The sequence below is a fragment of the Macaca thibetana genome, chromosome 15 (assembly GCF_024542745.1).
Source record: "Macaca thibetana thibetana isolate TM-01 chromosome 15, ASM2454274v1, whole genome shotgun sequence".
NCBI lineage: Eukaryota > Metazoa > Chordata > Mammalia > Primates > Cercopithecidae > Macaca > Macaca thibetana.
Genome location: NC_065592.1, coordinates 42,353,547 through 42,370,303, shown reverse-complemented (window position 1 = coordinate 42,370,303; position 16,757 = coordinate 42,353,547). Strand labels below are relative to the sequence as shown.

General features: G+C 49.8%; 1 protein-coding gene across 1 annotated transcript in view; it reads left to right on the top strand.

Moving 5' to 3' along the window:
• TMOD1 (tropomodulin 1) overlaps nucleotides 1-16,757 on the top strand; it is a 69,762-nt gene that overhangs the window by 32,690 nt on the left and 20,315 nt on the right. Inside the window, exons 4-7 of the mRNA XM_050762210.1 lie at nucleotides 5,622-5,711; nucleotides 6,935-7,065; nucleotides 8,738-8,845; nucleotides 11,803-11,946. Of these exons, the coding sequence (XP_050618167.1) occupies nucleotides 5,622-5,711; nucleotides 6,935-7,065; nucleotides 8,738-8,845; nucleotides 11,803-11,946 (473 nt within the window). The remainder of the gene's footprint in view (nucleotides 1-5,621; nucleotides 5,712-6,934; nucleotides 7,066-8,737; nucleotides 8,846-11,802; nucleotides 11,947-16,757) is intronic.

Genomic DNA, 16,757 nt, shown 5'->3' with positions numbered 1-16,757 from the left:
GCATTCACCTAACTGCTCATTAAGCCAGTGCACATTATTGAACTCCTACTGTATACTACGATGAACCAGAGCCAGTCCTTACCTTTGGGAGGCCCAGGAGGTGATGAGGAGGACAGAAGAGAAACATGTATTTTTTTTTAACCTTAAAATCTTTTATCACTTAAACATGTAGATTTCAACATTAAAAGTGTCCCTGCTGGGTGGCAAGCAGAGTGCACAGGTTCCTGGCAGGGCTAAGTTCTTGGCACATAGCCTTGGGTTGTAGGTCAGAGGCTGCTGGGAGTCAGCAAGCACTTAAAATTCCCAGTTCCTCCTCTGCGCACTCAGGGAGGTGATGCTGGCTGGCCTTTAGGGACCCTTCAGATGGGGCAGGACCCAGGAAGGAAGTGGGGTAGGGAGACTTATCCTTTAGATAGGACAGCCTCGGGCCATTCACCCCCAAGGGCAGTTGGCAACCTGGGGGTCTTGCGGCTATCAGAGGCAGGCTTAGCCAGACCACGCCCTGGCTTCTGGCTACTTCCGTGTGCTTAGGCACCTGTCCTGCTGCCCTACCAGTGGCAGGGTGTATCTTATCCAGGAGCAGTTCAACTGCATCCAAGTCCTGGACTGGAGCCAGTTTCTCCCACCTGTCCCTGGGATGCAGGAGAACATCTTCCAGCCATCTGCCCAGAGCCAGCCCGAGCAGCTGGCAGCTGGAGGAGCCGGGGACGTGTGCTGTTATCTCCCTGCGTCCTGAGTGGAATTACCAAATGAGTGAACTCTGCCAAGGCAGGGAGAGGAAACAGAACTCAATGTTCTTTTTCAGAGTTCAAAAATAGTCCTTTTTGAGTTTTGAGGAAGATCTAGACTTAAAAAAAAAAAAAAAAAAAAAAAAAAATCAAGTTCCCCAGTGCTAAATTCAGCCTTGCCAGTATCTACAAAGAATGAAGCAACAGGCAATGTTGATGTGCCGTTTTCTCCCGTCACTCATTCCTGGCGATGTGGAGTGTGGCACAAAACCAAGTGAGAGGGAAAGTCGCGATTTTGTGCCTAGGGCTGACAGAAGGTAATACTAGCCCCAGGCATTCTGCCCATCAATGGAAATCTAGCTGGGCCCTTCCCTTCCTTCTTTCCTTCCTTCCTCTTTCCCTCCTTTCTCCTTTTCATCCTTCCTTTTTGGAATTCTAATTTCCTCTGAGCTGCAAAATTGTTTTATTTCTTCTTAGCCCTGCTGTTAACATAAATAACCTCCTAGAATGAATATATGTTATCTGTCCTTAAGACGCCAAAGTCAAGGGGAAGTTTTAGAACCTTAGAACTGCTAGTGACCTAGTGAATGAGAATACAAACTTAAAAGCCACGAGAGTCCTTGCTGTATGGTTTTGGCAAAACATTTCCCTCTTGAGTTTGCTGGAAAAGTTGGGGATGGGGGGTCTACGTCAGCTACCCTGGATGCTGGTTGTTTGTGTGTGTGTGTGTTTGTTTTTAGACAGAGTCTCACTTTGTTGCCTAGGCTAGAGTGCAGTGGCGTGATCTCGGCTCACTGCAACCTCTGCCTCCCAGGTTCAAGCAATTCTCCTGCCTCTGCCTCCCAAGTAGCTGGGATTACAGGTGTGCGCCACCACGCCCTGCTAATTTTTGTATTTTTAGTAGAGACAGGGTTTTACCATGTTGGTCAGGCTGGTCTCGAACTCCTGGCCTCAAGAGATCCACCCACCTCGGCCTCCCAAAGTGCTGGGATTACAGGCTTGAGCCACCGTGCCCAGCCCCTGGATACTTACTGTAAAAGCCAAACAGGATAAAAACATAAGAAATTGTTGTGTCGCTAAGTCCTATGGGTAGGTAAGAGATCAGTTCAAACACTCCACTTTACAAGTGAGAAAACTGAGCCTCCCCGCCCCCAAAAAGGAAGTGACTACAGGGTTACCCAGAAAATTCATACCAAGGCTCAGACTGAAACACAGGTCTCCTTCCTCTTGGTCTCCTGGCAGTCTCTTATAACTTCGCCACCTCCATCCCTCTTTCTAGACCATCACAGGAAGCTGGCATCTGTGTGCCAAAGGCACTTTCTATTTTCCACCTCTCTCCACTTTAAGCCACACCAGCCAGCCATATGAGGCTACATCTTTTATATGATCCCCCAAAACCTGTACGAGCTGTGTTTCCAAGCCTGAAACCCCAGCACATCCCAGAACCCCCTTGAGCTGCTCTGTGGGAGCTGGAGAGCCTGCCCCAGAATGGGCCTCCTTCGTGGTGATCTGACTCACCTGCTGCTGACTCGGGCCTCAGCTCCTGTTGCCCACGTAGATGCAGCTTAAATTAAAACCTCGAGAGCTTGAAAAAATGCAGATGCCTCTCTCCCCACCAGTTCTCTTAGTGATGAACAAGCAAGTCTAATTTTAGCAGAGAAGAATCTTAGAATGTGAGAAACAGAAGGGACTTTGAGATCATCTCATCTTGTGGTTTTTGACTGTCACTCAGCAACAAAATCACCTGAGGAGATTTGACCAAAAAAAAAAAAAAAAATTGGCCAGGCATGGTGGCTCATGCCTGTATTCCCAGCACTTTGGAAGTCCAAGGCAAGTGGATTACTTGAGGTCAGGAGTTCAAGACCAACCTGGGCAACATGGTGAAACCCCATCTCTACTAAAAATACAAAAATTAGCTGGACATGGTGGCACGTGTCTGTAATCCCAGCTACTTCGGAGGATGAGGCAGGAGAATTGCTTGAGCCCAGGAGGTGGAGGTTGCAAGATCGCGCCACTGCACTCCAGCCTGTGCCACAGAGCGAGACTCTGTCCAAAAAAAAAAAAAAAAAAAAAAAAAATCCGGAGGTTCCTATTGGTTGGTCCAGAATGGAGAGAGGCACTGATACGGTCTTAAAGCTGCCTGTGTGATCCATGTGTGCAGCCTTGACAGAGAGCCACTGGTCTTGTCTCAACCTCTCATTGGAAAGAGGAGGTTAAAGCCTAGAGAGGGGAGGGGAATTGCCCAAGGTCACACTGACGTCAGGGGCATGGTCAGGGCTGGAACTTGTGTCTCCTGACTCTTCATTAAGGGCTCCCATGTTGTCTCTCTAACAGGAAACCATATCTAATCAAATGACTTGGGTATTTTTTAAAAATCATCACCAAATATTTGCCAAATACCATATTCAGGGAGAGGTGGAAGAGGGAATATCCTTGTCTGACCTCCAGAAGCCTACAGTCTAGTAGCAGAAGCACAGGTGTATCTAGTTATGTCTAATACCAGATAGATTCTGATGCATACACCAGGTGCTGTGGGAGGACTAGAGAGGGAGAGGGGGAATCCAGGAAGACTCCCTGGAGGAGGAAGAGTTACTCCCAGTCTTGAAGGATAGGGAGGTAGAGTTGTTAGATAAAATACAGGATGTTCAACTGAATTCAAATTTCAGAGAACAATGAATATGTCCCAATATTGAATGGGGCATACTTAGCTAAAAAAAATTTGTTGTTGGCCAGGTGAGGTGGCTCACGCCTGCAATTCCAGCACTTTGGGAGGCCAAGGTGGGTGGATCAAGAAGTCAGGAGTTCAAGACCAACCTGGCCAAGATGGTGAAACCCCGTCTCTACTAAAAATACAAAAATTAGCTGGGCGCGGTGGCACACTCCTGTAATCCCAGCTACTCAGGAGGCTGAGGCAGAGAATTCCTTAAACCCAGGAGGCAGAGTTTTTAGTGAGCCAAGATCGTGCCACTGCACTCCAGCCTGGGTGACAGAGTGAGACTCCATCTCAAAAAAAAAAAAATAAAAAAATAAAAAAATTGTTGTTTATCTAAAATTCCAAGTCAAGTGGGTGCAGAGAATCACCAGCAGAAGGGAGAGCACTAGCAAAAGCAGGAGCAGCTATGAGCAGGGACTGTTTGTGTAGCTGGAGCGGAGAAGCTGTTGAGAGGGGGAGTGCAACAACACTGTTGAGGTGGGACCGGCCCAGGGAGGGCCTGTGAAGCCAGGCTCTGGGTTTGGACTTGGCTCTACAAGTCACCGTTCTCCCATCTGGACAGCTGCAACAGCCTCACGGCTCTGCAGCCACATCCATCTCTGCCCTCTGTAGTGAGTTCTCAACACAATAGTCAGAACTCAGGTCAGACCATCCCACTTCCTGCTCAAGCCTTCGATGGCTTCTCAGGCTGTTCCTAGGAAAAGACAGCCGAACTCCTTACTCAGCCTAGAAGGCCCTGTAGAACCTGACCTTGCCTCGGTGAATCAAATCTACTCCAGAGGGTTATTGGGCAGATCAAGGAGGGGAGAGTCAGGCAATGGTTCTCAACCTTGGCTGCTCATTGGAACCATCCAGGGAGCTTTAAAAATGCAGGTGCCTGAGCTCCACCCCCAGATATTTCAGGTTAATTGGTCTGGGGTGGGACTGGGCATCAGGAATTTCAACAGATCCCCAAGTGATTCCAATGTGCAACCAAATTGGGAATGATGGGTACAAAGTGTCTTCCCTGGCACCAAGTATGTGCTTAGTGAGAGCGGTGGCGTTGCCATGCTTGTGATTATTACCGCCGCATATCGAGCTTCCATCCTGTTTCCCCCAGCAGTGATTGTCACAGCTGTGTCATCACTGGTGTCCTGGCCTTGGCCTCTTCCTACTCTCCACCTGCCAATGTGCAGCACAGAACAGCTGGAAAAGTCTTTCTGGAGATGCCAACCTGACCTTCTTCCCTCACTGGCCTGCCACTCTCTGAACTCTCTGAAGTCTTTACCATCTGCATTCCTCTGCCCAGAATGGTCTATAGCCCTTCTCTTAACTTGACCAACACTTACTCCTCCTTCCCATCCTAAGTTCCTCTTTTATGCTGTCTTAGGACTGAACTTTTCCTCTGCCACACTCGCCATACCCTGCACTGGTTTTTCATTGTGCGGAAACTCGCTTGGCTCCTCTCTCCCCCAGCATACTTTCAGCTCCATGAGCGGAGACCCAGTCTTTCTTATTCTCCACTGTCCCCACCAGAGCCTGGCACACAATGCTGGGGTGGGCCTTGTTACATGTTGAAAAAATGAATGGATGAAAGAATGGCTGAGCATGAGAGCAATGAGGTCAGGTTGGCATTTCCAGAAAGATCTTTCCAACTGCTCTGTGCTGCATGCTGGGAGGTAGAGGATAGGAAAAGGCCAAGACCAGGACACCGGTGTTGACACAGCTGTGACAATACAGCCAGGGAATGATCAGGCCTCCACTAGGACGGAGATGATGGGATGGGAGGGAGACGGATCTCAAAGACACTGGGACAGTCAAATGGGCTTGTGAGGAGAAGGTGCCACATTCCCTGAGGTTTTACCCTGAGGGACAGGCAAGATGACAAGATGGAAAGAGAGCCTTCTACAGAAAGAGGCTGTCGCTGGAAAGAGCCATTCTGGTTTGGCCACGTTGAGCTGGATGTGCCAGCAGGACATCAGGGAATCAGAGGCCAGGGGCAGAGCAGCCTGGGCTGGGGCTGGGGATTTCAGAGTCACATCAATAGAGGGGAGAGTAAAAGTAAAATAAAATGTTGAAGTTTTCGTGCAAGTGTTTCTTGCCACCTCTGTGACCCAGAGTTCCCGGGGTTTGGGTGTGTGTCCCTAGGAGGCTCTTCTGTCTGCAGAGGCACATCACGAGCCCTTCCCTTGTCCCTGCAGCGATCCTGGGCATGCACACGCTCATGAGCAACCAGCAGTACTACCAGGCCCTGAGCAGCAGCTCCATCATGAACAAGGAGGGGCTCAACAGTGAGTATGCGCCCGCCCCCAGGAGGGACCTCATGCTTCTTGCTTCCTTCACTCACTGATGTTCTCTGGCTCGTTGCAGAAGTTTTAACATGTTATGTAGCCAAATCTGTTCATCCTTTCCTTGGAGTCTCCCGGGATTTGTGTCTTGTTTACAAAGGCCTTCTCTATCCCAATATTATAGAAATGTTCTCCTATATTTTCCTCTAAAAGTTTTAGAGATTTACTTTTTATATTCAACTTTTTCTTTTTTTAGACAGGGTCTTGCTCTGTCAGCCAGGCTGGAGTGCAGTGGCACAATCTTGGCTCACTGCAGCCTGGATCTCCTGGGCTTAAGCGATCTTCCCACCTCTGCCTCCTGAGTAGCTGAGGCTACAGGCATATGCCAGCATGCCTGGCTAATTTTGTTTATTTTGTATGGAGATGAGGTCACACCGTTGCCCAGGCTGGTCTCGAACTCCTGGACTCAAGCGATCCTCCTGCCTCAGCCTCCCAAAGTGCTGGGATTACAGGCATGAGCCACCACACCTGGCCTTATATTCAACTTCTTAATCTACCTGGAGTTCATGTTTGTGTGTGCTGTGGGATGAGATCAAACTTTCAGTTTTTTGAATTGATATCCAGTGGACCCAACACCATTCCTTGCAAGATTTATCCTTTCACCATTGGTTTGGGCCCCAGCCCTTATCATCCACATGAGTCTGTTTCTAAGTGCCTCCTCTGTTTCATGAGCCCTTTTGTCCTTTCCTGTGCCAATATGCCAATATTGCATTGCCTTAATTACTCCACTGCATTGTTCCAAAGCTGGCATTTTGGCCCCAAACAGAAATGAGGCTGCCAAAATATAATTATTCCTCCCTCTGGAAGATTGATGCATTTCTTTCCCATCCGGGCTTCCTCTTAGCCTCCCAGGAGCCCACTGAGGTCATGAGCCCTGGTAAAATGACTAGCCCTGCTTTACAGATGAAGACCCAAGGTTCAGAGAGTGTCAGTAATTCACCCAGTTCTTGCAGGACGTCAAAAGCAGAGTCCAAGCAGAACCCCAGCCTCCTGGCTCCCTTGCGGGGCTTCTTCTGAGTGGTGCCCCCTACCCCCACCCAGTCCTTGCGATGTGCAGCCTTCATGTGCCCTAAGTCTGCACACGCTCCTTTCCAGAGTATCTCTGTGTTGGCAGAAAGTGAGCCCCTTGTTTCTGTGAGCCACCTCCCTTTTATCGGTCACTCTAGGCGTGATTAAACCCACACAATACAAGCCTGTGCCTGACGAAGAACCAAATTCAACAGACGTAGAGGAAACGCTGGAACGGATAAAGAACAACGACCCAAAACTTGAAGAAGTTAACCTCAATAATATCCGGGTAAGGTCCATTTATTTCACTTTACCTGCATGTGGGTGGGGGAGGGAGGACCAAACGCAAGTGGTCCAGGGTTGGCTGTGCAGAGTAAACAGGGTCCTATTTGGACTCCAGGTGCTTCTGCATCAGGAACAGGGACAAAACCTTTGCAAATGGGAGGCTTTAAGAGAGGTGGGCAGTGTAAACAAGTGCATCTGGCAGTCCTGGTTTCTTTCTGAGGATGATACCAGGCCCAGATGTTTAGCATGGGCCAACCCAGCTTCAATCTGGAAACCTGCCACGTTATTCAAAACACTGAGAGATTCTCCGAGATAAAATCATGAGTCAGACACACGCTGCTGCACGGGATCTCAAGGCTGGAAAAGTCCAGTGCCCACTAGGCTCGGGGGTAACACAGGCCCTGGGCAGGTCCTTCCCCTGTACCATTGCTGCTGCTGTATCACATTCATATTCAGCCTCGTTTTACAGCCACAGAAGGGAGCTGTTGGCCAAAATGTGTAAAGCAATATCCCAAGCTGTCTGCCCTTTTCTCTGTGGACATTTCCTTATGTGATCCCAGGGTAGGGGAGGGACAGGTAGGCAGGCAGTCCCACCCTGAACAGGCCGCCGCAGGAAGAATTCAGAGACAAATGCAGCTGCCCACCCACCTGCTCTGCCCGGAGAACAGCGGATTAGTTCTGGGAGGGGGTGAGGGTAAGGCTAGAAGCCAGCCTCCCATGCGCCTGTTCCATTTCTTTCCTTCTCCACTTTCTTTTAAGCAGCTGCCAGCCCCACAGCACCATCAGATTGGAAACCTACGCCCTAGTGTTCACCCCCACCTGGCCTCCCCATGCTCTGCTCCCACGGGAGCTAAAGTGACGCTCTGAAATGAGATTGGTAAAAACACAGCCATGTTTGCTTTCCTGTGCCCAGTAGGAGACATTGGCCCAATTGAGAATGCTGCATGCTGGCAGCAAATGCTGCCTCAGGGCCGCATGAGGGATGGAATCTCCCTGTGAGGCCCCAGCCTCTTCTAGGCCTCAGTTTCCCCTCTGCACTGTGAGCCTGTTTAACCAGATCAGTGGTTTTCACCGGAGAAGATTAAAAAATACATACCAACGCCCAGGCCTGACCCTAGAGATTCTGATTCTGTTGTTCTGGGCCGGCCCAAGCATCACCATTTTGTAAAAGTTCCCCAGGAGTCTCTGATGTGCAGCCGGAGCAGAGACCCCCTGGGGTAGACGTCTCTTAAAGAGCATCATATGCAACCCCCTTACCTGTTTTCCAGAAACAGGGCTAGAGAGGGGAAGAGGCTTTCACAGAGACACACAGCAAGTCAGAAACATGGCCGATCACTGCGACCAAAGCCAGGTTCCAGCCCCTCCCCACACCTGCAGTCCTAGCTCTTTGCACAATACTACATACCTTAATTTTTGCCTCTTCTCTGGCCCCCAAGTGCACAAAGAAAGAGGTTACAGGTCTTATGTGAAAATTTCAGGGAGGATTTTCTAAATCTGTTTACTAGAAAGTTCTCCCCAAATCTCAGTCATCTGGGACAAAGCCTGAACGTTTTGCCCACTCAGCTTTTTGGCCAGAGACTTGCCAGGAATCAGCGAGGATCCAGGCTTATCCACCTGCCTCAGCCTGTCCCAGGTGAGGCTTCTGATCACTCTCTCTGTTGTCTTTCTTTGTGCAGAATATCCCCATCCCCACCCTCAAGGCATATGCAGAAGCCCTGAAAGAAAACTCGTATGTGAAGAAGTTCAGCATCGTGGGGACGCGGAGTAATGACCCTGTGGCGTATGTATGTACCTTTATGTTCTGTTGCATTGTGGATAGGGGGCCTTGAAACAGAAGGGTTGAAATATGTGGTCTCAGGACTGGTTGTATCCCACTAACAAAGAGCTCTATGTGGTACAGTGGAAGGCACTGGACCAGGAGCCATGAGGGGGTGTAGAGGGAACGGCTATCACCTGGCACCACCTACACGTCATCCTGGCCAATCCTCACAACCACCTCTGGTCTCAGATGTGCAGGTCTCCCCACTTTGCACTTAAAGAATCTAGGGTTGAAAGAGGTCAGGCGACTTGTTTTGTCCAGTCACATAGCAAGTGAGGGGTGGACCTGCAATTCCAGTGCAGTCACGTGACCCCTACATCTGTCTCTGTCTTCACTCGGCATATCATTTTAGAACAAGGGCCTGCCCTTCCCTGTTCCTCAGTTTCTCCATCTCTAAAAATCAATGGTTTTGGCTGGGTGCGGTGGCTCACACCTGTAATTCCAGAACTTTGGGAGGTCGAGACGGGTGGATCACTTGAGGTCAGAAGTTTGAGACCAGCTTGGCCAATATGGTGAAACCCTGTCTCTACTAAAAGTATAAAAATTAGCTGGGTGTGGTGGTGCATGCCTGTAATCCCAGCTACTCAGGAAGCTGAGGCAGGGGAAGTGCCTGAGCCCAGGAGGCAGAGGTTATAGTGAGCCGAGATTGCATCACTGTACTCCAGCTTGGGCGACAGAGCGAGGCTCCATCGCAAAAATAAATAAATAAATAAATAAAAATTAAAAAAAATAAAAACGATGGTTTCATCAGCAGGTCCCAGTGATCAATTTTATTTTACCAAGTCTCAAAATATATTTCTGATCAAACTAAATTGTACTTACTCTGAAGTAGCCATCAACTCTTCTTTTTAAACATCTAGCACGTATGTATTAAGAGTCTCTCTGTGCCCAACACTGAATTAGGTTCTTGGAATGCAATTGTGACTGAACAGTCTCAGCGTCCACTTTTATAAAGATTCTGGTCCATTTGGCCAAGCAGACAACTAAAGGATAACAGTACAGTGTGATTACTGCAAAGCTAGATTCCTGCAAAAAGGGCAGAAACTAGTTTATCAGGGCTAGTAATTAACCACTCTGTAGCAATCAATTTTTTTCTGATTCTTAAAATAGGTAGGACAGCGTTCTTTCATATTTTTGAAATAATAGAAATAGCTCACAGTCTCTCATTGCTGTCAGTGGGGAACCTCTGGACTGATGACCTCTGACCTCAGATCTCCATGGTTCCTTGCCCATAGGAACACAGCTGGCAAAGCCACATGCCCTGTATGCTACTATGTCATGGATCAGAAACCAAGCACGTCCACACTGGCCCTCAGCTCAGGTCCATAAATGCTTTTTGGGCATGGACTCTGCCAGACCAACAGCTGATATCAGCCCGTGCATACCAGTATGCCCATGTCGAACACTCAGATGCTTCTGGGCCAGTTGGTAAATCAGGCTGCCAGAGCTCTGTCAGTGCCCCCACTGCCTGCCTTAGCTTTTCTCCTGGGCCCCAGTTTCTTCACTGGGACCCAGCATACAAGGAGTTAACACCTGGCAAGACAGGGCCTCCAGGACCTGCTCAGCCACCGGCATGTCCAGTTGGATCAGCCTGACGGATTGCCTACTGGTTGTTATTTTGGTTTTTTTTGTTTTTTAATTAGATTTGATTAAGCCAGGCCAGGCCTTTCCTGGGAGCAGGAGGGTTCTGGTGGAGGATACAGAGAGGACTCTGGCTGGGTCCTTTCCCTCAGGAGGGCCAGCCAAGTCAGAGACACCATCACAGAGAAAGCTGACATGCCATCCCAGGGGCACACTGAAGTGAAGGGCACTGAGGAGGGGGTGATGATTTCAAAACAGAGGGCTTCTGGGAGCTAGCCTCTCGGCAGGTCTCAGCAAGGCCGGGGCAATGCGGTAGGCATTCCTGGCTCGGAGCGTCCTTTCAGGCAGCAGGGCCCACTGCTCAGTATGTCCTATCAGCTGCTGGTGTCTTTTTTCCTCCATGACACATCGTTTCCACCAACTGCTAATTACCTCATTTCCTTCAGAGGCTCTGATTGTCATCTACACCCCCTGGCTGAGTTCTTCTGAAACGTGCTAGGGGCCACCTAAGCTCCTCTTCTCCAGTTTGCCCTGGTCACTTGCCCAGTGGGTGGTTTCCCAGGCTTCCCTCTTCTGCTCTGTAGTGCTCAGATGAAGAAAACCACGTCTCCAAGGAATTTCCACAGGGCAATAAAGAGACAAGTGGGGAGTATGTACGGGAGGTCGAGACTCCACTGGTCACTCAATGAACAATGCCTGAGGGCCTACTATGTGCTGGGTACTGTGGGCAACATGGGATAGATAGGATGCCTTTTCGGCCCACCAGGAGCATATAGTCTAATGGCAGAGACAACGCCGGTATGAAAACAACTCCGAACGGAGGAATCCAAGGTCCATAATGAGGGAAGTACGGCTCCATTCTATGAGGATTCGAGAGGGTAGGCTACATCTAGCTGGGGAACGTCAGCAAGAGCTCTTGGAGCAAGGGGCATTGAGAATGGCCTGGAAAGATGGGCAGAGCTTGGACAGGGAAGCAGAAAGGGAAGGGAATTCCAGGTGGGAGGGATAGAAAGGGCAGAGACAAAGTGGGAAAGCACTGAGCGGGCGTGGGGAGCTGCGAGTAGCCCCACTGAAGAGGAGCAGTGACAGTTGACTCTGGACAGGGGAGTAGATCCAGGTCATAGAGGCTTTGGATGTGGGTTAAGCAGCATAGAATTCTCCTGTGGGGGATCGGGAGCCATGGGGGGTTGCAGGAGAGGAGAGACACTGTCAGAGTTGTGCTTGGTGAAGGACGTGGTGGGGATCACCTGTTCCCCTAGGTGTTTTAGGACCTACCCAGAGGGGCCCCCAGCCTTGCTCAGGGTGACTCATGGGTATCCTTGCTTTCTCTTGTGCTTCAAGGCCCTTGCTGAGATGCTCAAGGAGAACAAGGTGTTGAAGACACTGAACGTGGAATCCAACTTCATTTCTGGAGCTGGGATCCTGCGCCTGGTGGAAGCCCTCCCATACAACACTTCTCTGGTGGAACTGAAAATTGACAACCAGGTGAGATGGGCAAGGGTCTCCTCAGGTCTGTTACTACATGCAGCTCGCCGGCCTGCAGTTTTCCCATGCTGCTGAACGGAGCTGAGATTGCTGATGATAGAAGCTCAGAGCCCAGCTTTGAGGCACCTCCAAGGTCCCCAAAGTTCAAACCCTCTATCCTGCTCACCTTCCTTCTTCATCGCTCCCACTGTGTGCTCTTCCAGTTCTGCTTGAGTCCCTCTCATGATGGGGGACACGCTCCTTACCAACATCACCACTTCCATTCTTAGGCAATGAGCACATTCTTCCTTATATCCTGTAGAAGTCAGCTCCCTGTAAGTCCTGTTTGTTGGGCTTAGTTCTGTTTTCTGCTTCACCCAGGACATCTGTTGCACAGATCTCATGAACCACTAAGCTCTCCTTCTCCAGGTTAAAATCCCCAGTTTTCTTCATTCACCCCCATTCAGTGGGGCTTTTGAGTTTCCTCACCATTCAGATTACTCTCTAAGCAAATTCCAGTTTGTCTTTATTCTTATGGAGTTACCATTTCTCTGTAACTTCTATGGGTCAGTCATTTATCTGCAGAGCCACTCTTTCAGCTCTGACTTTCTAAGAGGATGCTAATAACAATATCTTATATGTTACATGTGTTGAGGGTCTCCTGTGGGCCAGGCTCTGAGCTACACATCTGACATCCATCATCTTTGATCTTCACAACAACGCTACAGAATGTGGGTATCATCAGTCTCAGTTTTCAGAAAACAGTCCAGACAGGCCAAAGATAAGCCCCCTTTTCAGGGTCATAGGGTCAGCATTTAGGAAGCAGGATGTGAATCCAGGTCTCCTTGACTCTAAAACTCGCACTTCTTCCAGTGTAGCATGTTGCTTTTGATGTTAAAATGCTTTCTTTTTTATGAATGGGGACTCAGTTGTTTTTTTCCACTACATGAAAATTTTTGCTGAATGGTTGTATAAATGTATGCATGAGAAAAAGATTGGAATGAAATATTACAAAATTCTAAACAGTGGTTATACTTGAGTAAGACTATCACAAGTTTTTAACTTTTTTATTGTAAAATATGGCAAACATACAGAAAACTGCATAAAACTTAAATGCATAACTTAAAGAATCATAACAGGCATGTAACCCCTGTCCAGGTCAAGAAACGAAACATTACCAATCTCCAGAAGACTTCGACTGTCCCTTCCCCAACCATAACCCTTTCAAAACCATTCACAACTTGCTCCCCACTCACTTTCATGCCTCCATTCCTTTTCCTCCTCGTGGAATGTCCTCCCCTGCCTCTACCCTCTTCTCTGCCTTCTGGGTTTAGTTGAGGCTTCTCTTTATCTTAGTGGTGTTCTAGAGACAGCTTGAACCAGCTTGCAAGAGCTGATTGTGGATATCTCTTCCCGAGACCAACGATGGCACATCAGTGCCTTGAATTGCTCATGGTAGGTGGGAGTATTTACACTATGGAAATTGGCAAATAGGCACATCATGCATCAGGGCTTTTTTTTTTTTTTTTTTCCTTTGAGATCCGGGTTATTACTATCTTCTCCCACTAGTCTGCCATAGCTCCTCCAAACCTCTGCCCAAAGAGAGTTAGATACCTCTTCCTCTGGGCTCCCCGAGCACCTTGGCTTCCCTTGAGCTTCCCAGAAGCTGGTGCTGTCTGAGGCATCTCCTTATCTCAGTGCCCAGCTCAGGACCTCGCCCTTCAAGGGTGCCTGGTAAGGAAGTTTGCCCTGGATGGTCGTGCATATTGTTCACAGCACAATGAGGCAGCAGAGAGCAAAATCCAACCCGGAATCCACTCTCCGAGCTGTGTGCCTCAGTATGGGGCTTTGTTCACTCAGAGAGGGCACTTTTTTCTAGTTTATATAAAGCAGTCACATGAGCTGGCAGCAGCCGTGTCACGTGCATTTGTTGCATCGGACTCCTTGCATCTCTCGCGTGCCGGTGGTCTTGCTGCTGCCTCGCTCATTCTCAGGCCATCCCCACCCCTACCCCTTCTGCGCCCTCCCTTAGCCATTGCTGACTCTGCACCATTGGAGGCAAGAGGGGCAGAGCAGATGGAACAAAGGCATGCAGCAGGCTTGGCAGCAGCTCTGGGCCAGGCCCTGGGATTGGCTACTCATGTGAATCCCAGCCTGGCCTGGCAGGAGGTCAGGGTCTACCCATAGTCAGCTGAAACTTAACTCCCAGGGCAGAATGTCAGCCAAAGAAGACTGGGAGCACTGGCTTCAGGTCACTGTGGTGGCAGCTGCCAGGGAGTTGCCCCTTCCCTCCACACGCTACCCACCCCAGAGTCCAAGATGGAGCCCATGCTAACCATTGCTCTTACCTTAGTGGAACACCCTGGTTCAAAAACATTCACTTCCCTGAGCCTCAGTGTCCTTGCTTGTAAAATGGGGATTATAAGAATCTCTGCTTCTAAGGAGATAACAGATGTAAACTGAAGTTGTTAACTTCTAGAATTACTTGGGAAGGTGATCTAGGGGATTCACACGCTATTCTAAGAGTTAATTTCCTGAGCAGGTTATCATGAGCCAAAACCATACTGGGTACTTTGTGTCTATTATCTAATTTAATGTTCACAAAGACTCTGTAAGTGGCATTACAACCCATCCCCATATCACAGATGAGGAAACTGAGTGCCAGGCAGGCTATGCAACCTGCCCAAGGCCACACAAGAAGCGAGAGGGGCAAGATTCAAACCCAGGTCTGTGTGACCCCAGAGTCCATGTATAATGCTACGGCTGTCTGGGTTCTTGAAGCAGCTGTAGTTTCATGTGACATCAGCCTGGCTTTTCTCATCTGTCCTCTGGCCTGGGGCCTGAGCACTGGTCAGCACCACCCCCATCCAATGAGCCTCTTTTCTGGTTCATCTCGACATGCTGATGAACACTGGCTGCTTGCCAGGACTGTGCTGGGCTGTGTGTGGGACTGAGGCTCCAGGTCCGCCCTCCAGAAACTTCCTCACTAGATGGGAGGAAAGATGTTTGCAGAAATGACCATCATACCAGGTGCTCCAGCAGCCAGACAGTGGGCTGTGAGGTCCATCAGAGGGAGCAGTCTCAGTCAGGAATAGGGATCAGGGAGGGTTGCTTGGAGGAGGCAGATTTTGAGATTAACCCGTAGATACTGGGTAGACCCTGACTTCCTACCCACAGGGTGAAAAGTATCTCAGGTGACATGGAGGCCATGGCATCCCAGGTGCAGAGAGGAGTGGGGAAAGCCATGGAGCCCATCCACACAGACTCACAGTACCCCCAGAGGAAAGCCAGCAAGGGGATTAGGAGTCAGAGAGCTTTGAATGGGTAGGTTTAGGGAGAGTGGGCTGTGGCTGTGCTCTGGGAAGATGGTTCCAGCTGGGTGGGAGGGGACTGGGGGCAAGGAGAGGGTATCAGGGCCCAGGAGATCAGCCAGGGGCTATGGCCCCCAGGACCAGGGGGCTGTGGGGAGGTGCTCCTGCCTAACTGGAGTTGGGTCCAGCAGGGGAGGGGCTGAAGGCAGGTCTCAGGGAGGGGGCTCTGCTGACTCAGGCTCAGGAGGAGGCCACCAGTGCCCCCCCTTCAGGTGTCCCAGCCCCACTGGGGGGAGGCAGGGCAGTGTGACACTGAGGAGGTGGTAAGTGGCATCTGATTTATTGCTTTATTCCTCATTCCTGGTTAGTCACTGAGGTCCTAGGAGACGGGAGCTTTTTCCTCAGTCCTGTGCTTATAACCTGTGGCAGCAAGTCTCTGTCCTTTCTCCTTATACGGCCAGGGAAAGGGACTTGGGGAGTTCTGCCCAGGGTGACACGGTGCTGGCTGAGGATGCAGTTTGGGAACCAGGACTTTGAAGCTGTTTGTTGACTCAAAGAGTCTATCTCCAGCAATGTTCTGTTGCTGCCTGCAATTGCGCCAAGGCCACGATGAATTGGAAAAGGGCAGAGCAGGCCCCAGAGCCAGAAGGCACTGAGACAACGTCTAGCCCAGTCCTCCTTTCACAGGCAGGGAGACTGAGGATGAGAGAAGGGATGGGACTAGCCCAAGGCCACGGGCCAGGTTAGTGGCAGAGCTGGGTTGGAGCTGCAGTATCCTGGCTGCACTGATGGATGGATGGGAGAGACCCTGTGGGCCCTGAGGGAGCCTGTAGGCCCAGCCCAGGCCAAACAGGCCATCTCCACACATGGCTTCTCTGCTGCTCTCACCAAAGTCTCCAAAATCCCCACAGAGCTGCTCTTCCCCAGGACCCCCAGGGCACAGGTGGGCCCTGCTCCCCAGGCCAGACAAGGCCTGGGGTGAGCCCCACAAATGAGAATATGTATAATGTCTGGGATAGTGGCCGCTTCCCCACTTTTTATTCCAGTATTTGACAATGAGGATGTGCTTAATATTTTGAAGAGAAGTTAAAGTAGATGGATTGTGCTGTCTTGTTTTCCCAGATTGGATGATTTGGGTCTGGCTTTTTTTACTCAATATTGTGAGTGTATCAGTTATCTGTAGCTGTGTAACAAACTATCCCCAAATACAGCAACTTAAACAGCCTCAGAGCCCTGCCATAAAACAACAATAAATATGTATTAACTCACCATTTCTGAGGGCCAGGAATCCAGGAGCAGTGTGGCCGGCTGACTTCGCCCAGAGCGTGTGATCCGAGCTGGAAGAACTGCTTCCACCATGGCTCCCTCATGGCATGGGCAGGAGACCTCAGCACCTTGCTGTGTGCACCGGCCTAGGGCTGTTGGAATGTCCTCACAATATGGCAGCTAACTTCTCCCAGAGTGAGTGAGCCAAGGCAGAGAAAGAAGAAAGCCTCAAATGCCTTTTATGACCCAGCCTCA